This window comes from Oncorhynchus clarkii, chromosome 10, assembly GCF_045791955.1.
Source record: "Oncorhynchus clarkii lewisi isolate Uvic-CL-2024 chromosome 10, UVic_Ocla_1.0, whole genome shotgun sequence".
Lineage (NCBI taxonomy): Eukaryota > Metazoa > Chordata > Actinopteri > Salmoniformes > Salmonidae > Oncorhynchus > Oncorhynchus clarkii.
This window is the reverse complement of record NC_092156.1, coordinates 2,682,050-2,704,826: the sequence shown is the minus strand read 5'-3', so window position 1 is coordinate 2,704,826 and position 22,777 is coordinate 2,682,050. Positions and strand designations below refer to the sequence as shown.

At 42.8% G+C, this 22,777-nt stretch overlaps 1 protein-coding gene across 1 annotated transcript; it reads left to right on the top strand.

The window, feature by feature from the left end:
• Positions 1 to 260: 260 nt before the first annotated feature.
• LOC139419790 (uncharacterized) lies at positions 261 to 11,248 on the top strand. The gene is made up of 6 exons (XM_071169776.1): positions 261 to 429; positions 3,262 to 3,403; positions 9,085 to 9,231; positions 10,210 to 10,265; positions 11,016 to 11,098; positions 11,168 to 11,248. The coding sequence occupies exons 1-6, from the start codon at positions 318 to 320 to the stop codon at positions 11,246 to 11,248; spliced, it is 621 nt and encodes a 206-aa protein (XP_071025877.1). The 5' UTR covers positions 261 to 317.
• Positions 11,249 to 22,777: the final 11,529 nt, after the last annotated feature.

The window sequence follows — 22,777 nt, the reverse complement described above, 5'->3', positions numbered from 1 at the left end:
AGGAGAACCAGCTAGCAGCAGGCTTCCATTCTGATAGGAGAACCAGGTAGCAGCAGGCTTCCATTCTGATAGGAGAACCTTGGATTACCTAGTGACTTTCCTGTAAATGTATTTTTACGACAGTTGAAATAAGATCATAAGGCATTATTAAGTTATATCCTTCAAGAATCTATAGGTTTATATAGTTGATTTAAAAGTCAAAAATGTATGTAGCCATAACACATTTAATCTTGTTTTTATCTTGTCTCCCTCAGAACTGCACCTTGTCATTTTGGGGCAACAGTAATACCACTAGAACATATGCAGTTCAGTTAGTGATGGAGGATTTCCCGACTCAGTCCATCTCTCTCTCCTATACTGACGGATCTCAATCTATCAGGACCTCAAACAACACACTCTGCAAACTACCTGTTCAGTTTGCAGTGATAGGTACATATATATTCTATATAGTTTATCTGTATATCTAGGTTTATCTTTTATCTAGTTAGTTTATATCTAGGTAGTTTATCTTTATATCTAGGTAGTTTATATCTAGGTAGTTTATCTTTATATCTAGGTAGTTTATCTTTATATCTAGGTAGTTTATCTTTATATCCAGGTAGTTTATCTTCATATCTAGGTAGTTTATATCTAGGTAGTTTATCTTTATATCTAGGTAGTTTATATCTAGGTAGTTTATATCTATATAGTTTCTCTTTATATCTAGGTAGTTTATCTTTATATCTAGGTAGTTTATCTTTATATCTAGGTAGTTTATATCCAGGTAGTTTATCTTTATATCTAGGTAGTTTATCTTTATATCCAGGTAGTTTATATCTAGGTAGTTTATCTTTATATCTAGGTAGTTTATATCTAGGTAGTTTATCTTTATATCTAGGTAGTTTATATCCAGGTAGTTTATCTTTATATCTAGGTAGTTTATCTTTATATCTAGGTAGTTTATATCTAGGTAGTTTATATCTAGGTAGTTTATCTTTATATAGTTTATCTTTACATCTAGGTAGTTTATATCTAGGTAGTTTATCTTTATATCCAGGTAGTTTATATCTATATAGTTTATCTTTATATCTAGGTAGTTTATCTTTATATCTAGGTAGTTTATCTTTATATCTAGGTAGTTTATATCTATATAGTTTATCTTTATATCTAGGTAGTTTATCTTTACATCTAGGTAGTTTATATCTAGGTAGTTTATCTTTACATCTAGGTAGTTTATCTTTATATCTAGGTAGTTTATATCCAAGTAGTTTATCTTTACATCTAGGTAGTTTATCTTTATATCTAGGTAGTTTATCTTTATATCTAGGTAGTTTATATCTATATAGTTTATCTTTATGTCTAGGTAGTTTATCTTTACATCTAGGTAGTTTATATCTAGGTAGTTTATCTTTATATCTAGGTAGTTTATATCTATATAGTTTATCTTTATATCTAGGTAGTTTATATCTACATAGTTTATCTTTATATCTAGGTAGTTTATATCTACATAGTTTATCTTAAATCTATATAGTTTATCTTTATATCTCGGTAGTTTATATCAATATAGTTTATCTTTATATCTAGGTAGTTTATATCTATATAGTTTATCTTTACATCTATATAGTTTATCTTTATATCTAGGTAGTTTATATCTAGGTAGATTATCTTTATATCTATATAGTTTATCTTTATATCTCGGTAGTTTATCTTTAAATCTAGGCAGTTTATATCTAGGTAGTTTATATCTAGGTAGTTTATATCCAGGTAGTTTATCTTTATATCTATATAGTTTATCTTTATATCTAGGTAGTTTATCTTTATATCTAGGTAGTTTATCTTTAAATCTCGGTAGTTTATATCTAGGTAGTTTATATCAAGGTAGTTTATATCTATATAGTTTATCTTTATATCTAGGTAGTTTATCTTTCTATCTAGGTAGTTTATATCTAGGTAGATTATCTTTATATCTATATAGTTTATCTTTATATCTCGGTAGTTTATCTTTAAATCTAGGTAGTTTATATCTAGGTAGTTTATATCTATATAGTTTATCTTTATATCTCGGTAGTTTATCTTTATATCTCGGTAGTTTATCTTTATATCCAGGTAGTTTATCTTTATATCCAGGTAGTTTATCTTTATATCCAGGTAGTTTATCTTTATATCTCGGTAGTTTATATCTATATAGTTTATCTTTATATCCAGGTAGTTTATCTTTATATCTCGGTAGTTTATATCTATATAGTTTATCTTCATATCTAGGTAGTTTATCTTTATATCCAGGTAGTTTATCTTTATATCTAGGTAGTTTATCTTTATATCTAGGTAGTTTATCTTTCTATCTAGGTAGTTTATCTTTATATCTAGGTAGTTTATCTTTATATCTCGGTAGTTTATCTTTATATCCAGGTAGTTTATCTTTATATCCAGGTAGTTTATCTTTATATCTAGGTAGTTTATCTTTCTATCTAGGTAGTTTATCTTTATATCTAGGTAGTTTATCTTTATATCTAGGTAGTTTATCTTTATATCTCGGTAGTTTATCTTTATATCCAGGTAGTTTATCTTTATATCCAGGTAGTTTATCTTTATATCTAGGTAGTTTATCTTTCTATCTAGGTAGTTTATCTTTCTATCTAGGTAGTTTATCTTTCTATCTAGGTAGTTTATCTTTATATCTAGGTAGTTTATCTTTATATCTCGGTAGTTTATCTTTATATCCAGGTAGTTTATCTTTATATCCAGGTAGTTTATCTTTATATCTAGGTAGTTTATCTTTCTATCTAGGTAGTTTATCTTTATATCTAGGTAGTTTATCTTTATATCCAGGTAGTTTATCTTTATATCTAGATAGTTTATCTTTATATCTAGGTAGTTTATCTTTATATCTCGGTAGTTTATCTTTATATCCAGGTAGTTTATCTTTATATCCAGGTAGTTTATCTTTATATCTAGGTAGTTTATCTTTCTATCTAGGTAGTTTATCTTTATATCTAGGTAGTTTATCTTTATATCTCGGTAGTTTATCTTTATATCCAGGTAGTTTATCTTTATATCCAGGTAGTTTATCTTTATATCTAGGTAGTTTATCTTTGTATCTAGGTAGTTTATCTTTATGTCTAGGTAGTTTCTAACAAGTTGTTTCTCTTCATAGAGAATAAGATGATGCCTATGGCTTGTTTCCAGTAGTAGAAGTAGCATCGTAAAGTGGTTGTGGTAATGATTTATACTGAAAAACATGACGCTGTGTATTGTATCTCAACTCCATGGTTTGTCTCTCAGTGGACCCCCCGGTGACATCCTGTATGGAGGGGTTGTACCTACCCATGTTCCTGTCTCCAACACCAGCCCAGGGTGCACTGCTCTACGCCTCTGCAGACCAACCCCTGGAAATCACTGTCAGAGCACAGGCTACCCAGTCCACGTAAGAGAAAGGAAACATGGAAACACTTAGCCGATAGGTAGAGACTAAAATCAGGGGTTTTAAATGCAATAGTTGCACCAACAGGTGTGTCAGCGGGTTTTTGCTCTTCACTTGCCGTACAATCAGATTTAAAAAACAGATACAAATACACCTTATGGAACAGCGAGGACTGTAAAGCAACACAAACATTGGCACAGACACATGCATACACACACACACACACACACACACACACACAATAACATACCCACTATACATACACATGGACTGTAAAGCCTTGGCAGCAGCTAATGGGGATCCGTAATGAACACAAATACAAATATACAGTCAACACATAAACTGATCTGGTTCCTGATCTGGCATCTAAAGTCAATACATAAACTGATCTGGCATCTACAGTCAATACATAAACTGATCTGACATCTACAGTCAACACATAAACTGATCTGGCATCTACAGTCAATACATAAACTGATATGGTTCCTGATCTGGCATCTACAGTCAATACATAAACTGATCTGGCATCTACAGTCAATACATAAACTGATCTGACATCTACAGTCAATACATAAACTGATCTGGCATCTACAGTCAATACATAAACTGATCTGGCATCTACAGTCAATACATAAACTGATCTGGCATCTACAGTCAATACATAAACTGATCTGACATCTACAGTCAACACATAAACTGATCTGGCATCTACAGTCAATACATAAACTGATATGGTTCCTGATCTGGCATCTACAGTCAATACATAAACTGATCTGACATCTACAGTCAACACATAAACTGATCTGGCATCTACAGTCAATACATAAACTGATCTGGCATCTACAGTCAATACATAAACTGATCTGGTTCCTGATCTGGCATCTACAGTCAATACATAAACTGATCTGGCATCTACAGTCAATACATAAACTGATCTGGCATCTACAGTCAACACATAAACTGATCTGGCATCTACAGTCAATACATAAACTGATCTGGCATCTACAGTCAATACATAAACTGATCTGGCATCTACAGTCAATACATAAACTGATCTGGCATCTACAGTCAATACATAAACTGATCTGGCATCTACAGTCAATACATAAACTGATCTGACATCTACAGTCAATACATAAACTGATCTGACATCTACAGTCAATAAAATAAACTGATCTGGCATCTACAGTCAATACATAAACTGATATAGTTCCTGATCTGGCATCTACAGTCAATACATAAACTGATCTGGCATCTACAGTCAATACATAAACTGATATGGTTCCTGATCTGGCATCTACAGTCAATACATAAACTGATCTGGCATCTACAGTCAATACATAAACTGATCTGGCATCTACAGTCAATACATAAACTGATATAGTTCCTGATCTGGCATCTACAGTCAATACATAAACTGATCTGGCATCTACAGTCAATGCATAAACTGATCTGGCATCTACAGTCAACACATAAACTGATCTGGCATCTACAGTCAATACAAAAACTGATCTGGCATCTACAGTCAATACATAAACTGATCTGGCATCTACAGTCAATACATAAACTGATATGGTTCCTGATCTGGCATCTACAGTCAATACATAAACTGATCTGACATCTACAGTCAATACATAAACTGATCTGACATATACAGTCAATACATAAACTGATATGGTTCCTGATCTGGCATCTACAGTCAATACATAAACTGATCTGGCATCTACAGTCAATACATAAACTTATCTGGCATCTACAGTCAATACATAAACTGATATGGTTCCTGATCTGGCATCTACAGTCAATACATAAACTGATCTGGCATCTACAGTCAATACATAAACTGATCTGACATCTACAGTCAATACATAAACTGATATAGTTCCTGATCTGGCATCTACAGTCAATACATAAACTGATCTGACATCTACAGTCAATACATAAACTGATATAGTTCCTGATCTGGCATCTACAGTCAATACATAAACTGATCTGACATCTACAGTCAATACATAAACTGATCTGGCATCTACAGTCAATACATAATCTGATCTGACATCTACAGTCAATACATAAACTGATCTGGCATCTACAGTCAATACATAAACTGATCTGGCATCTACAGTCAATACATAACCTGATCTGGCATCTACAGTCAATACATAAACTGATCTGACATCTACAGTCATTACATAAACTGATCTGGCATCTACAGTCAATACATAAACTGATATGGTTCCTGATCTGACATCTACAGTCAATACATAAACTGATCTGACATCTACAGTCAATACATAAACTGATCTGACATCTACAGTCAATACATAAACTGATCTGGCATCTACAGTCAATACATAAACTGATCTGGCATCTACAGTCAATACATAAACATATATGGTTCCTGATCTGACATCTACAGTCAATACATAAACTGATCTGACATCTACAGTCAATACATAAACTGATATGGCATCTACAGTCAATACATAAACTAATCTGGCATCTACAGTCAATACATAAACTGATCTGACATCTACAGTCAATACATAAACTGATATGGTTCCTGATCTGACATCTACAGTCAATACATAAACTAATTTGGCATCTACAGTCAATACATAAACTGATGTGGTTTCTGATCTGACATCTACAGTCAATACATAAACTGATATGGTTCCTGATCTGACATCTACAGTCAATACATAAACTGATATGGTTCCTGATCTGACATCTACAGTCAATACATAAACTGATCTGGCATCTACAGTCAATACATAAACTGATCTGGCATCTACAGTCAATACATAAACTGATCTGGCATCTACAGTCAATACATAAACTGATCTGGCATCTACAGTCAATACATAAACTGATCTGGTTCCTGATCTGGCATCTACACTCATTACATAAACTCATATGGTTCCTGATCTGGCATCTACAGTCAATACATAAACTGATCTGACATCTCCAGTCAATATATAAACTGATCTGACATCTACAGTCAATACATAAACTGATCTGGCATCTACAGTCAATACATAAACTAATCTGACATCTACAGTCAATACATAAACTGATCTGACATCTACAGTCAATACATAAACTGATCTGGCATTTACAGTCAATACATAAACTGATCTGGCATCTAGTCAATACATAAACTGATATGGTTCCTGATCTGACATCTACAGTCAATACATAAACTGATCTGGCATCTACAGTCAATACATAAACTGATATGGTTCCTGATCTAGCACCTACAGTCAATACATAAACTGATCTGACATCTACAGCCAATACATAAACTGATCTGACATCTACAGTCAATACATAAACTGATCTGACATCTACAGTCAATACATAAACTGATCTGGTTCCTGATCTGACATCTACAGTCAATACATAAACTGATCTGGCATCTACAGTCAATACATAAACTGATCTGGCATCTACAGTCAATACATAAACTGATCTGGCATCTACAGTCAATACATAAACTGATCTGACATCTACAGTCAATACATAAACTGATCTGGCATCTACAGTCAATACATAAACTGATGTGGTTCCTGATCTGACATCTACAGTCAATACATTAACTGATCTGGTTCCTGATCTGACATCTACAGTCAATACATAAACTGATCTGACATCTACAGTCAATACATAAACTGATCTGGCATCTACAGTCAATACATAAACTGATCTGGCATCTACAGTCAATACATAAACTGATCTGGCATCTACAGTCAATACATAAACTGATCTGGCATCTACAGTCAATACATAAACTGATATGGTTCCTGATCTGGCATCTACAGTCAATACATAAACTGATCTGGCATCTACAGTCAATACATAAACTGATCTGTCATCTACAGTCAATACATAAACTGATCTGGCATCTACAGTCAATACATTAACTGATCTGGCATCTACAGTCAATACATAAACTGATATGGTTCCTGATCTGGCATCTACAGTCAATACATAAACTGATCTGGCATCTACAGTCAATACATAAACTGATCTGTCATCTACAGTCAATACATTAACTGATCTGGCATCTACAGTCAATACATAAACTGATCTGGTTCCTGATCTGGCATCTACAGTCAATACATAAACTGATATGGTTCCTGATCTGGCATCTACAGTCAATACATAAACTGATATGGTTCCTGATCTGGCATCTACAGTCAATACATAAACGTATCTGGCATCTACAGTCAATACATAAACTGATCTGGCATCTACAGTCAATACATAAACTGATCTGGCATCTACAGTCAATACATAAACTGATATGGTTCCTGATCTGGCATCTACAGTCAATACATAAACTGATCTGACATCTACAGTCAATACATAAACTGATCTGACATCTACAGTCAATACATAAACTGATCTGACATCTACAGTCAATACATGAACTGATCTGGTTCCTGATTTGACATCTACAGTCAATACATAAACTGATCTGACATCTACAGTCAATACATAAACTGATCTGACATCTACAGTCAATACATAAACTGATCTGGTTCCTGATCTGACATCTACAGTCAATACATAAACTGATCTGGCATCTACAGTCAAAACATAAACTGATCTGGCATCTACAGTCAATACATAAACTGATCTGGCATCTACAGTCAATACATAAACTGATATGGTTCCTGATCTGGCATCTACAGTCAATACATAAACTGATCTGGCATCTACAGTCAATACATAAACTGATGTGGTTCCTGATCTGACGTCTACAGTCAATACATAAACTGATCTGGTTCCTGATCTGACATCTACAGTCAATACATAAACTTATCTGACATCTACAGTCAATACATAAACTGATCTGGCATCTACAGTCAATACATAAACTGATCTGGCATCTACAGTCAATACATAAACTGATCTGGCATCTACAGTCAATACATAAACTGATCTGGCATCTACAGTCAATACATAAACTGATATGGTTCCTGATCTGGCATCTACAGTCAATACAGAAACTGATCTGACATCTACAGTCAATACATAAACTGATCTGACATCTACAGTCAATACATAAACTGATCTGACATCTACAGTCAATACATAAACTGATCTGGTTCCTGATCTAACATCTACAGTCAATACATAAACTGATCTGACATCTACAGTCAATACATAAACTGATCTGGCATCTACAGTCAATACATAAACTGATCTGGTTCCTGATCTGACATCTACAGTCAATACATAAACTGATCTGACATCTACAGTCAATACATAAACTGATCTGACATCTACAGTCAATACATAAACTGATCTGGCATCTACAGTCAATACATAAACTGATCTGGCATCTACAGTCAATACATAAACTGATCTGGCATCTACAGTCAATACATACACTGATGTCAACTTTATTCAAGCCATTTTTATCTTCAACATGTAACACTTTCCATTTCAATACAGGACTTTTTTATTCATTTGATTCGTATTTTGAAGTGATGCAGTTCTGTCCTTGATCTTTTCTTGTCTATTAATGTTACATATAATGTCATGTTGTATGTTTTGACCCCAGGAAGAGTAGCTGCTGCTTAAGCTAATGGGGTTCATAATGAAAAATAATAATAATAATATAATAAATCTAAAATAATAATGACATTGTATTTTTTTCTCCCTGTGTGTTTCAGGGTTTCAGAGCTGTTGGTGAGTGGACCTTCCAGTATCACAGAGAACACCACTGTCCCAGGAGAGTACCTTCTAAGATGGACGCCCACTGAGGATGAGGAGGGAGGGTACTATCCTGTGTGCTTCATCGCTCAGGGAGTGAACGACAGGTCAGTCTGCAGCCACATCCACATTCCAATGACTTACCTGATTAAATAAAGGCACAAAATAAACTGACATAATCCATCATTTCTGTAGGCTACTATCAAGACGATCAGTTGAATATACATTTAGACACATTTTGGTAGAATCCATTCAGTTGTGCAACTGACTAGGTTTTAACCTGCCTTTCCCTTCAATGGTAAGTGGTTTGTTTGGTTTTAACCTGTTTCATTTACTTCTCTGGGACGGCATCGTCCCACTTCGCCAAATTCAAAACAAAATAAATCTCAAAATTAAACAAACATACAAATATTATACACCATTTTAAAGATCAACTTCTCGTTAATCAGTGTCGGATTTCAAAAAAGTGTTACGGTAAAAGCACACCATGCAACTAAAAACTACAAACCTCAGACTTCCCACTTCCTGGTTGGATTTTTCTCAGGTTTCTGCCTGCCATTTGAGTTCTGTTATACTCACAGACAACATTCAAACAGTTTTAGACACTTCAGAGTGTTTGCTATCCACGTCCACTAATTATATGCATATTCTAGCTTTTGGGCCTGAGTGGAAGGCAGTTTACTCTAGGCACCTTATTCATCCAAGCTACTCAATACTACCCCCCAGTCCATTGGAATGTGGTTTGTGTGGCTTTGACATGTTTTTTTTTTAAACCAATGGAATGTGGTTTGTTTGGTTTTGATATGTTTCATTAAACCAATGGAATGTGGTTTGTTTGGTTTTGATATGTTTCATTAAACCAATGGAATGTGGTTTGTTTGGTTTTGATATGTTTCATTAAACCAATGGTTTGTGGTTTGTTTGGTTTTGATATGTTTCATTAAACCAATGGTTTGTGGTTTGTTTGGTTTTGATATGTTTCATTAAACCAATGGAATGTGGTTTGTTTGGTTTTGTAATGTTTTATAAAATGCTGTTTAACAAAGATCTGAACAGTTTAACAGTTGTTCTGTTGATCTTCTCAGTTTCATGTATCACTCTGAGCTGCGCTGTCTGATCGTCAGGGTTGGAAACACAAGTGGTGGGTACAGTTTCACTACAGCATGAGGTTAATGATCCCCTTTCTGGTGTTCTGCTAGTCTCACTGTTATTTACAGATGCTAGTTGAAATGCATGTTTGAGACAATTACCAACCAATCAACCAATCAACACATCTCTGTCTGTCTGTCTGTCTTTGTGCTACAGCCATCAGAACCACAGAGGAACCAACACCCTCCCCTCCCCTGACAATAAATCTCACAACCACAGAGGAACCAACACCCTCCCCTCATCTGACAATAAACCTCACAACCACAGAGGAACCAACACCCTCCCCTCCTCTGACAATAAACCTCACAACCACAGAGGAACCAACACCCTCCCCTCCTCTGACAATAAACCTCACAACCACAGAGGAACCAACAACCTCCCCTCCTCTGACAATAAACCTCACAACCACAGAGGAACCAACAACCTCCCCTCCTCTAACAACAAACCTCACGACCACACAGATTTCACCTGCACTTCCAAATACCACCCAAACAACTACTGAACTCACAACCACACCCACAAATGTCAGTACGTACGCACCCACAACTACCAATGTGACCACAACTACCACAGCATCCACAACTTTAAGTACACACCCAACCACCGATCTCACAACCCATATTTTGGACGGTACAACAACGAGCAGTGTGCCTAGTAAGTACAAAATGAACTTTTGTTCAAATTTTAACAAATGATTTGTGTATGTGTGTTGTAATAATGTGGACTGACTGTGTTTCCACAGGATACGTTGTTGTACTGAGGATAAAACTGTCCTCTCTGATCGCACTAACAGATGATTACATCAGAAACGTGGTTTTACAGCAGGTCAGTGTCAGATCAGACAGGTTTCTCCTCAGCTCTACCTGATAATCACTGTGTGTGTTGTGTTTCCAGCTCCGTGAGGAACTGATCAGACAAGGGCTGCCAGGGGACTTCGCGCTACGCCTGAGAGCCACTCATGGGATCAGTTCCTGAGGGAGGAACAGGAATTCAGATCAACTTTGATCACTCCTACTTGTCTTTTCTTCCTGGTTCTGATTCTGCAGAAAGTTATTCTGAAGAAGAAGTGGTTCCTTATAATGACAGAATATGGTTGATTTGTACTAATCTCTTGGGACAGACGCACGTAACATAAATGATGATTTTTGTTCTGGATTGCCAGGATTAGTTGAATGGACTGACTACTTCTGACTGGATGTTAGTTGAATGGACTGACTACTTCTGACTGGATGTTAGTTGAATGGACTGACTACTTCTGACTGGATGTTAGTTGAATGGACTGACTACTTCTGACTGGATGTTAGTTGAATGGACTGACTACTTCTGACTGGATGTTAGTTGAATGGACTGACTACTTCTGACTGGATGTTAGTTGAATGGACTGACTACTTCTGACTGGATGTTAGTTGAATGGACTGACTACTTCTGACTGGATGTTAGTTGAATGGACTGACTACTTCTGACTGGATGTTAGTTGAATGGACTGACTACTTCTGACTGGATGTTAGTTGAATGGACTGACTACTTCTGACTGGATGTTAGTTGAATGGACTGACTACTTCTGACTGGATGTTAGTTGAATGGACTGACTACTTCTGACTGGATGTTAGTTGAATGGACTGACTACTTCTGACTGGATGTTAGTTGAATGGACTGACTACTTCTGAGTGGATGTTAGTTAAATGACTAAAATGTAAATGTTTTATGTCCAGAAGAAGAAATACAACATTAATATGTTTTTTAACGTACAGAGGTAGACTGGGGTTCTTTCCTGTTTGGTAATGTACAGAGGTAGACTGAGGTTCTTTCCTGTTTGGTAATGTACAGAGGTAGACTGAGGTTCTTTCCTGTTTGGTAATGTACAGAGGTAGACTGGGGTTCTTTCCTGTTTGGTAATGTACAGAGGTAGACTGAGGTTCTTTCCTGTTTGGTAATGTACAGAGGTAGACTGGGGTTCTTTCCTGTTTGGTAACGTACAGAGGTAGACTGAGGTTCTTTCCTGTTTGGTAATGTACAGAGGTAGACTGAGGTTCTTTCCTGTTTGGTAATGTACAGAGGTAGACTGAGGTTCTTTCCTGTTTGGTAATGTACAGAGGTAGACTGAGGTTCTTTCCTGTTTGGTAACGTACAGAGGTAGACTGAGGTTCTTTCCTGTTTGGTAACGTACAGAGGTAGACTGGGGTTCTTTCCTGTTTGGTAACGTACAGAGGTAGACTGGGGTTCTTTCCTGTTTGGTAACGAGAGGTAGACTGGGGTTCTTTCCTGTTTGGTAATGTACAGAGGTAGACTGGGGTTCTTTCCTGTTTGGTAATGTACAGAGGTAGACTGGGGTTCTTTCCTGTTTGGTAATGTACAGAGGAAGACTGGGGTTCTTTCCTGTTTGGTAATGTACAGAGGTAGACTGGGGTTCTTTCCTGTTTGGTAATGTACAGAGGTAGACTGGGGTTCTTTCCTGTTTGGTGATGTACAGAGGTAGACTGGGGTTCTTTCCTGTTTGGTAATGTACAGAGGTGGGGTTCTTTCCTGTTTGGTAATGTACAGAGGTAGACTGGGGTTCTTTCCTGTTTGGTAATGTACAGAGGTAGACTGGGGTTCTTTCCTGTTTGGTGATGTACAGAGGTAGACTGGGGTTCTTTCCTGTTTGGTGATGTACAGAGGTAGACTGGGGTTCTTTCCTGTTTGGTAACGTACAGAGGTAGACTGGGGTTCTTTCCTGTTTGGTAACGTACAGAGGTAGACTGGGGTTCTTTCCTGTTTGGTAATGTACAGAGGTAGACTGAGGTTCTTTCCTGTGTCAAGAATAGTTGGTTGAGGCTCAGTTTTCTGTGACATTTTAGTGACAGAGGACACCGGTAGGTAGGACCCACTTGTAAACACCCACACACACTCAGGAAGACGTTTCACTTTCACTCACACATGGAACATAAAGAAGAATGAACAATGAGGTTGAATTGACACTGACTAAAGAGAAGAAGAAATGAATTGGGACTGGAATTGATTGAAATCCTAATTAAAGGTTAAACATATTAAATGTTAAAGGTTGAAAACATTGGGAGATATTAAAGGTGTTAAAATAATGCAGTTAAAGGTGAAGAGAGTTATAATGTAGTTTTCTTTAAGTTGTGAATCATATAGACTGTGTTTGATTCTGCTTAGAGGACAAGGCCTTAGGAGGTTGATAACGAGACGTTATAATGGTCAAATGTTATAATGTTGAAATGTTTAAAATATTGAAGTATTAAAATATAACTGGAGTAATAAATTAGGTTGTAGTAAGATTAGAATTGAGTAAAGGTCGTTTGAAAAATTTATGTTTTAAGAAGTTGATGTTAATGAAGTATAGTAAAGGTGCTAGCTTGATCTGGAAATCCCTTAATCTTACCTCATTGATAGAAGTGTTCTAGTACACTCTAGGAGGAACCCTTTAGGTTACCTCATTGGTAGAAGTGTTCTAGAACATTCTAGGTGGAACCCTTAATGATACCTCATTGATAGAAGTGTTCTAGTACATTCTAGGAGGAACCATTAATGTTACCTCATTGACAGAAGTGTTCTAGTACATTCTAGGAGGAACCCTTTAGGTTACCTAATTGGTAGAAGTGTTCTAGAACATTCTAGGAGGAATCCTATAGGTTACCTCATTGGTAGAAGTGTTCTAGTAGCTGTTAGTTTTTTAGACACCAACTGAGGGACTGAGCATCCCGAGGGGGGAGACAAAAATCTGTTTATATGTTGTAGAAGGTAAGAACATGTTTTTCTTGTTATTAAATACAGTGCTTCTCATTAAATTGTGAAAAAATAATAATAATATTGGTAGACCCTAATAAGGGTTTAGTTAAGGGTTTAGTTAAGGGCGCTCAATTTAATCCAAGGAAATGTTTTGCTTATCATCGATTGGTGATATTGATTTGTGATTGGTTGATCGAGGGTTTTTTATGCCTTTTTTCTGTAATTTTGAATAAACTTGCTTTATTGTTCTGAAACCCTGTGTCATCAAAGAGTCATACAAGCGCATGTCGTTTTACTCCAGGTTTCTGAAACAGACTGGATTAATTCAGGATTTGTAGCATCTGGTTAAATAGTCTATCGGGAACCTGAATTGCTGGTATGAAGGAACCTGAGACCCAACTAATGGTACTGAGTGCATTGGTAGGAGTCGTATGAGGGGTGATTCTGCGCTAAACCAACCCAGGAGAGAGTATCCACTCATAGTGTTCTAAGGTCCACGCTGTGGCCAGGACGATCCTGAAAAAGAGGCGGATTCTCAACCAGCTTCATGATGTAGTCACCTGGAACGCATTTCAATTTACAGGTGTGCCTTGTTAAAAGTTAATTTGTGGAATTTATTTTCATGAGCCAATTAGTTGTGTTGTGACATGGTAGGGGTGGTATACAGAAGACAGCCCTATTTGCTAAAAAAGACCCAAGTCAATATTATGGCAAGAACAGCTCAAATAAGCAGAGAGAAACGACAGTCAATTATTAAATTTAAGACATGAAGGTCAGTCAATCCGGAAAATGTCAAGAACTTTGAAAGTTTCTTCAAGTGCATTCGCAAAAACCATCAAGCGCTATGATGAAACCACAAAATGTTAAATGACGGCCTAGGAACAGTGGGTTAACTGCCTTGTTCAGGGGAACAGTGGGTTAACTGCCTTGTTCAGGGGAACAGTGGGTTAACTGCCTTGTTCAGGGGAACAGTGGGTTAACTGCCTTGTTCAGGGGAACAGTTGGTTAACTGCCTTGTTCAGGGGAACAGTGGGTTAACTGCCTTGTTCAGGGGAACAGTTGGTTAACTGCCTTGTTCAGGGGAACAGTGGGTTAACTGCCTTGCTCAGGGGAACAGTGGGTTAACTGCCTTGTTCAGGGGAACAGTGGGTTAACTGCCTTGTTCAGGGGAACAGTGGGTTAACAGCCTTGTTCAGGGGAACAGTGGGTTAACTGCCTTGTTCAGGGGAACAGTGGGTTAACTGCCTTGCTCAGGGGAACAGTGGGTTAACTGCCTTGCTCAGGGGAACAGTGGGTTAACTGCCTTGTTCAGGGGAACAGTGGGTTAACTGCCTTGTTCATGGGCAGAACAACAACAAGCTCAGGGATTCGATCTTGCAACCTTTCGGTTGCTAGTTCAACACTCTAACCACTAGGCTACCCTGCCGCGCCATAATTCCATCCAGGTCATCAGAATTATACGTCCTGACCTTAGTTCCTTTTTTTATGTCTCTATTTTAAATTTTAAATATGACGAACACTGACAACGCTGCATCTTGGTCCGATCCTTCCTACTCCTCCTCAGAAGAGGAGGACGAAAACCGTTACAGAACTACCCACCAAGAAAGGACCAAGCAGCGTGGTAACCTGGAGCAGAGGGTTCTGGACTCCTGGACGAGATATCTCCTGGAGGAGATAGTAGACGGTAAGGGACCCTGGGCACAGAGCTGGAGGCAGCTAAAGCCGAGCGGCGGCGTTATGAGGAGTTAGCATGGCAGCGCAACAGAGACGAGGCAGACCCAAACATTTCTTAGGGGGGGCACACGGGGAGTGTGGCTAAGCCAGGTAGGAGACCTGTGCCATCTCGTATTGGGGGAGGGGGCACACGGGGAGTGTGGCTAAGTCAGGTAGGAGACCTGAGCCAACTCCCCGTGCTTACCGTGGAGAGAGGTTCAGTGAGAACGCATAGCCCGGTGAGCTACATCGCAGCTCCTCGTATCGGCCGGGCAGGAGTGGGCATCGAGCCAGGAGGAATGAAGCCGGCTCAGTGCAACTGGTCTCCAGTGGGTCTCCTCGGCCCGGGTTATATGGCACCAGCCAGCCCTACGAATGGTGTCCCCGGTTCACCAGCCGTACGCATGGTGTCCCCGGTTCGCCAGCACAGCCCAATGCGGTCTGTTCCACCCCGCCGCACTTGCCGGGCTACAGGGGGTATCCAGCCAGGACAGGTTGTGCAGGCTCGGTGCTCGAGACCTCCAGTGCGCCTCCACGGTCCGGTCCATCCGGTGCCTCCTCCACGCACCAGGCCTCCTGTGGCAGCCAAATGCACCAGGCTGTCTCTCTCTGTCTCCTCCCTCCAGAGTCCCCTCCTGTCCAGCGCTTCCAGAGCCTCCCTCCTGTCAGGAGCTGCCAGAGTCGCCCTTCACTCCGGAGCTGCCAGAGTCGCCCTTCACTCCGGAGCTGCCAGAGTCGCCCTTCACTCCGGAGCTGCCAGAGTCGCCCTTCACTCCGGAGCTGCCAGAGTCGCCCTTCACTCCGGCGCTGTCAGAGTCGCCCTTCACTCCGGCGCTGTCAGAGTCGCCCTTCACTCCGGAGCTGTCAGAATCGCCCTTCACTCCGGAGCTGTCAGAATCGCCCTTCACTCCGGCGCTGTCAGAGTCGCCCTTCACTCCGGAGCTGTCAGAGTCGCCCTTCACACCGGCGCTGTCAGAGTCGCCCTTCACTCCGGAGCTGTCAGAGTCGCCCTTCACTCCGGCGCTGTCAGAGTCGCCCTTCACTCCGGAGCTGCCAGAGTCGCCCTTCACTCCGGAGCTGCCAAAGTCGCCCTTCACTCCGGAGCTGCCAGAGTCGCCCTTCACTCCGGAGCTGCCAGAGTCGCCCTTCACTCCGGAGCTGCCAGAGTCGCCCTTCACTCCGGAGCTGCCAGAGTCGCCCTTCACTCCGGAGCTGTCAGAGTCGCCCTTCACTCCGGAGCTGTCAGAGTCGCCCTTCACTCCGGAGCTGCCAGAGTCGCCCTTCACTCCGGAGCTGTCAGAGTCGCCCTTCACTCCGGCGCTGTCAGAGTCGCCCTTCACTCCGGAGCTGCCAGAGTCGCCCTTCACTCCGGCGCTGTCAGAGTCGCCCTTCACTCCGGCGCTGTCAGAGTCGCCCTTCACTCCGGAGCTGCCAGAGTCGCCCTTCACTCCGGAGCTGCCAGAGTCGCCCTTCACTCCGGCGCTGTCAGAGTCGCCCTTCACTCCGGCGCTGTCAGAGTCGCCCTTCACTCCGGAGCTGCCAGAGTCGCCCTTCACTCCGGAGCTGCCAGAGTCGCCCTTCACTCCGGAGCTGCCAGAGTCGCCCTTCACTCCGGCGCTGTCAGAGTCGCCCTTAACTCCGGAGCTGCCAGAGTCGCCCTTCACTCCGGAGCTGCCAGAGTCGCCCTTCACTCCGGAGCTGCCAGAGTCGCCCTTCACTCCGGAGCTGCCAGAGTCGCCCTTCACTCCGGCGCTGTCAGAGTCGCCCTTCACTCCGGAGCTGTCAGAGTCGCCCTTCACTCCGGAGCTGCCAGAGTCGCCCTTCACTCCGGAGCTGCCAGAGTCGCCCTTCACTCCGGCGCTGTCAGAGTCGCCCTTCACTCCGGCGCTGTCAGAGTCGCCCTTCACTCCGGAGCTGCCAGAGTCGCCCTTCACTCCGGAGCTGCCAGAGTCGCCCTTCACTCCGGAGCTGCCAGAGTCGCCCTTCACTCCGGCGCTGTCAGAGTCGCCCTTAACTCCGGAGCTGCCTGATCGCCCTTCACTCCGGAGCTGCCAGAGTCGCCCTTCACTCCGGAGCTGCCAGAGTCGCCCTTCACTCCGGCGCTGTCAGAGTCGCCCTTCACTCCGGAGCTGCCAGAGTCGCCCTTCACTCCGGAGCTGCCAGAGTCGCCCTTCACTCCGGAGCTGCCAGAGTCGCCCTTCACTCCGGAGCTGCCAGAGTCGCCCTTCACTCCGGCGCTGTCAGAGTCGCCCTTCACTCCGGAGCTGCCAGAGTCGCCCTTCACTCCGGCGCTGCCAGAGTCGCCCTTCACTCCGGAGCTGTCAGAGTCGCCCTTCACTCCGGCGCTGTCAGAGTCGCCCTTCACTCCGGAGCTGTCAGAGTCGCCCTTCACTCCGGCGCTGTCAGAGTCGCCCTTCACTCCGGCGCTGTCAGAGTCGCCCTTCACTCCGGCGCTCTCAGAGTCGCCCTTCACTCCGGCGCTGTCAGAGTCGCCCTTCACTCCGGCGCTGTCAGAGTCGCCCTTCACTCCGGAGCTGTCAGAGTCGCCCTTCACTCCGGCAGCGCCAGAGTCGCCCTTCACTCCGGCGCTGTCAGAGTCGCCCTTCACTCCGGCGCTGTCAGAGTCGCCCTTCACTCCGGAGCTGCCAGAGTCGCCCTTCACTCCGGAGCTGCCAGAGTCGCCCTTCACTCCGGCGCTGTCAGAGTCGCCCTTCACTCCGGAGCTGCCAGAGTCGCCCTTCACTCCGGAGCTGCCAGAGTCGCCCTTCACTCCGGCGCTGTCAGAGTCGCCCTTCACTCCGGAGCTGCCAGAGTCGCCCTTCACTCCGGAGCTGCCAGAGTCGCCCTTCACTCCGGCGCTGTCAGAGTCGCCCTTCACTCCGGAGCTGCCAGAGTCGCCCTTCACTCCGGAGCTGCCAGAGTCGCCCTTCACTCCGGCGCTGTCAGAGTCGCCCTTCACTCCGGCGCTGTCAGAGTAGCCCTTCACTCCGGAGCTGTCAGAGTCGCCCTTCACTCCGGCGCTGTCAGAGTCGCCCTTCACTCCGGCGCTGTCAGAGTCGCCCTTCACTCCGGAGCTGCCAGAGTCGCCCTTCACTCCGGAGCTGCCAGAGTCGCCCTTCACTCCGGAGCTGCCAGAGTCGCCCTTCACTCCGGAGCTGCCAGAGTCGCCCTTCACTCCGGAGCTGCCAGAGTCGCCCTTCACTCCGGCGCTGTCAGAGTCGCCCTTCACTCCGGAGCTGCCAGAGTCGCCCTTCACTCCGGAGCTGTCAGAGTCGCCCTTCACTCCGGAGCTGCCAGAGTCGCCCTTCACTCCGGAGCTGCCAGAGTCGCCCTTCACTCCGGCGCTGTCAGAGTCGCCCTTCACTCCGGAGCTGCCAGAGTAGCCCTTCACTCCAGAGCTGTCAGAGTCGCCCTTCACTCTGGAGCTGCCAGAGTCGCCCTTCACTCCGGAGCTGCCAGAGTCGCCCTTCACTCCGGAGCTGTCAGAGTCGCCCTTCGCTCCGGAGCTGCCAGAGTCGCCCTTCACTCCGGCGCTGTCAGAGTCGCCCTTCACTCCGGCGCTGTCAGAGTCGCCCTTCACTCCGGAGCTGCCAGAGTCGCCCTTCACCCCGGAGCTGCCAGAGTCGCCCTTCACTCCGGAGCTGCCAGAGTCGCCCTTCACTCCGGAGCTGCCAGAGTCGCCCTTCACTCCGGAGCTGTCAGAGTCGCCCTTCACTCCGGAGCTGCCAGAGTCGCCCTTCACTCCGGAGCTGCCAGAGTCGCCCTTCACTCCCGAGCTGCCAGAGTCGCCCTTCACTCCGGCGCTGTCAGAGTCGCCCTTCACTCCGGAGCTGTCAGAGTCGCCCTTCACTCCGGAGCTGCCAGAGTCGCCCTTCACTCCGGAGCTGCCAGAGTCGCCCTTCACTCCGGAGCTGCCAGAGTCGCCCTTCACTCCGGAGCTGTCAGAGTCGCCCTTCACTCCGGCGCTGCCAGAGTCGCCCTTCACTCCGGAGCTGCCAGAGTCGCCCTTCACTCCGGAGCTGCCAGAGTCGCCCTTCACTCCGGAGCTGCCAGAGTCGCCCTTCACTCCGGCGCTGCCAGAGTCGCCCATCGCCCATCGAGCTGTTTTATGATGTACTACAAACCCATGGCAGGATTACACAGATGGGTTACAGATAAGAGTTCCTTGGGTCCCAGCCCATGTGGGGATGGAGGGGAATGAGGCAGTTGATGTACTAGCTAACCAACCACTAAGTAGTGGGGATGTTGATGTACTGGCTAACCAGGCACTTGGTAGTGGAGATGTTGATGTACTGGCTAACCAAGCACTTAGTAGACAGTGATGGTGTAGAGATGACAGGAGCAGGTTAATAGCCTGATATAGACAGTGATGGAGTAGAGATGACAGGTTAAAGCCTGATATAGACAGTGATGGTGTAGAGATGACAGGAGCAGGTTTAAAGCCTGATATGGACAGTTATGGTGTAGAGATGACAGGTTAAAAGCCTGATATAGACAGTGATGGTGTAGAGATGACAGGTTAAAGCCTGATATAGACAGTGATGGAGTAGAGATGACAGGTTAAAGCCTGATATAGACAGTGATGGTGTAGAGATAACAGGTTTAAAGCCTGATATAGACAGTGATGGAGTAGAGATGACAGGTTAAAGCCTGATATAGACAGTGATGGTGTAGAGATGACAGGTTAACAGCCTGATATGGACAGTGATGGTGTAGAGATGACAGGTTAAAAGCCTGATATAGACAGTGATGGTGTAGAGATAACAGGTTAAAGCCTGATATAGACAGTGATGGAGTAGAGATGGCAGGTTAAAGCCTGATATGGACAGTGATGGTGTAGAGATGACAGGTTAAAGCCTGATATAGACAGTGATGGAGTAGAGATGACAGGTTAAAAGCCTGATATAGACAGTGATGGTGTAGAGATGACAGGTTTAAAGCCTGATATAGACAGTGATGGTGTAGAGATAACAGGTTAAAGCCTGATATAGACAGTGATGGTGCAGAGATGACTGGAGCAGGTTAAAGCCTGATATAGACAGTGATGGTGTAGAGATGACAGGTTAAAGCCTGATATAGACAGTGATGGAGTAGAGATGACAGGTTAAAGCCTGATATAGACAGTGATGGTGTAGAGATGACAGGAGCAGGTTTAAAGCCTGATATGGACAGTGATGGTGTAGAGATGACAGGTTAACAGCCTGATATGGACAGTGATGGTGTAGAGATGACAGGTTAAAGCCTGATATGGACAGTGATGGTGTAGAGATGACAGGTTAACAGCCTGATATAGACAGTGATGTAGTAGAGATGACAGGTTAAGCCTGATATAGACAGTGATGGTGTAGAGATGACAGGAGCAGGTTTAAAGCCTGATATGGACAGTGATGGTGTAGAGATGACAGGTTAACAGCCTGATATGGACAGTGATGGTGTAGAGATGACAGGTTAAAGCCTGATATAGACAGTGATGTAGTAGAGATGACAGGTTTAAAGCCTGATATGGACAGTGATGGTGTAGAGATGACAGGTTAACAGCCTGATATGGACAGTGATGGTGTAGAGATGACAGGTTAAAGCCTGATATGGACAGTGATGGTGTAGAGATGACAGGTTAACAGCCTGATATAGACAGTGATGTAGTAGAGATGACAGGTTAAGCCTGATATAGACAGTGATGGTGTAGAGATGACAGGAGCAGGTTTAAAGCCTGATATGGACAGTGATGGTGTAGAGATGACAGGTTAACAGCCTGATATGGACAGTGATGGTGTAGAGATGACAGGTTAAAGCCTGATATAGACAGTGATGTAGTAGAGATGACAGGTTAAGCCTGATATAGACAGTGATGGTGTAGAGATGACAGGAGCAGGTTTAAAGCCTGATATGGACAGTTATGGTGTAGAGATGACAGGTTAAAAGCCTGATATAGACAGTGATGGTGTAGAGATGACAGGTTAAAGCCTGATATAGACAGTGATGGAGTAGAGATGACAGGTTAAAGCCTGATATAGACAGTGATGGTGTAGAGATAACAGGTTTAAAGCCTGATATAGACAGTGATGGAGTAGAGATGACAGGTTAAAGCCTGATATAGACAGTGATGGTGTAGAGATGACAGGAGCAGGTTTAAAGCCTGATATGGACAGTGATGGTGTAGAGATAACAGGTTAAAGCCTGATATAGACAGTGATGGTGCAGAGATGACAGGAGCAGGTTTAAAGCCTGATATGGACAGTGATGGTGTAGAGATGACAGGTTAACAGCCTGATATGGACAGTGATGGTGTAGAGATGACAGGTTAACAGCCTGATATGGACAGTGATGGTGTAGAGATGACAGGTTAAAAGCCTGATATAGACAGTGATGGTGTAGAGATAACAGGTTAAAGCCTGATATAGACAGTGATGGAGTAGAGATGGCAGGTTAAAGCCTGATATGGACAGTGATGGTGTAGAGATGACAGGTTAAAGCCTGATATAGACAGTGATGGAGTAGAGATGACAGGTTAAAAGCCTGATATAGACAGTGATGGTGTAGAGATGACAGGTTAAGCCTGATATAGACAGTGATGGTGTAGAGATGACAGGAGCAGGTTTAAAGCCTGATATGGACAGTGATGGTGTAGAGATGACAGGTTAACAGCCTGATATGGACAGTGATGGTGTAGAGATGACAGGTTAAAGCCTGATATAGACAGTGATGTAGTAGAGATGACAGGTTAAGCCTGATATAGACAGTGATGGTGTAGAGATGACAGGAGCAGGTTTAAAGCCTGATATGGACAGTGATGGTGTAGAGATGACAGGTTAACAGCCTGATATGGACAGTGATGGTGTAGAGATGACAGGTTTAAAGCCTGATATAGACAGTGATGGTGTAGAGATAACAGGTTAAAGCCTGATATAGACAGTGATGGTGTAGAGATGACAGGTTAAAGCCTGATATAGACAGTGATGGTGTAGAGATGACAGGAGCAGGTTTAAAGCCTGATATGGACAGTGATGGTGTAGAGATGACAGGTTAACAGCCTGATATGGACAGTGATGGTGTAGAGATGAC

Bases quoted from the DNA above. Each gene is read 5' to 3' on its own strand.
- LOC139419790 (XM_071169776.1), top strand. From the start codon at position 318: ATGGAGGATTTCCCGACTCAGTCCATCTCTCTCTCCTATACTGACGGA. The intron at 3,404-9,084 runs GTAAGAGAAAGG...TGTGTGTTTCAG, and splicing joins GCACAGGCTACCCAGTCCAC to GGTTTCAGAGCTGTTGGTGA. The intron at 10,266-11,015 runs GTGGGTACAGTT...GTGTTTCCACAG, and splicing joins CAGGGTTGGAAACACAAGTG to GATACGTTGTTGTACTGAGG.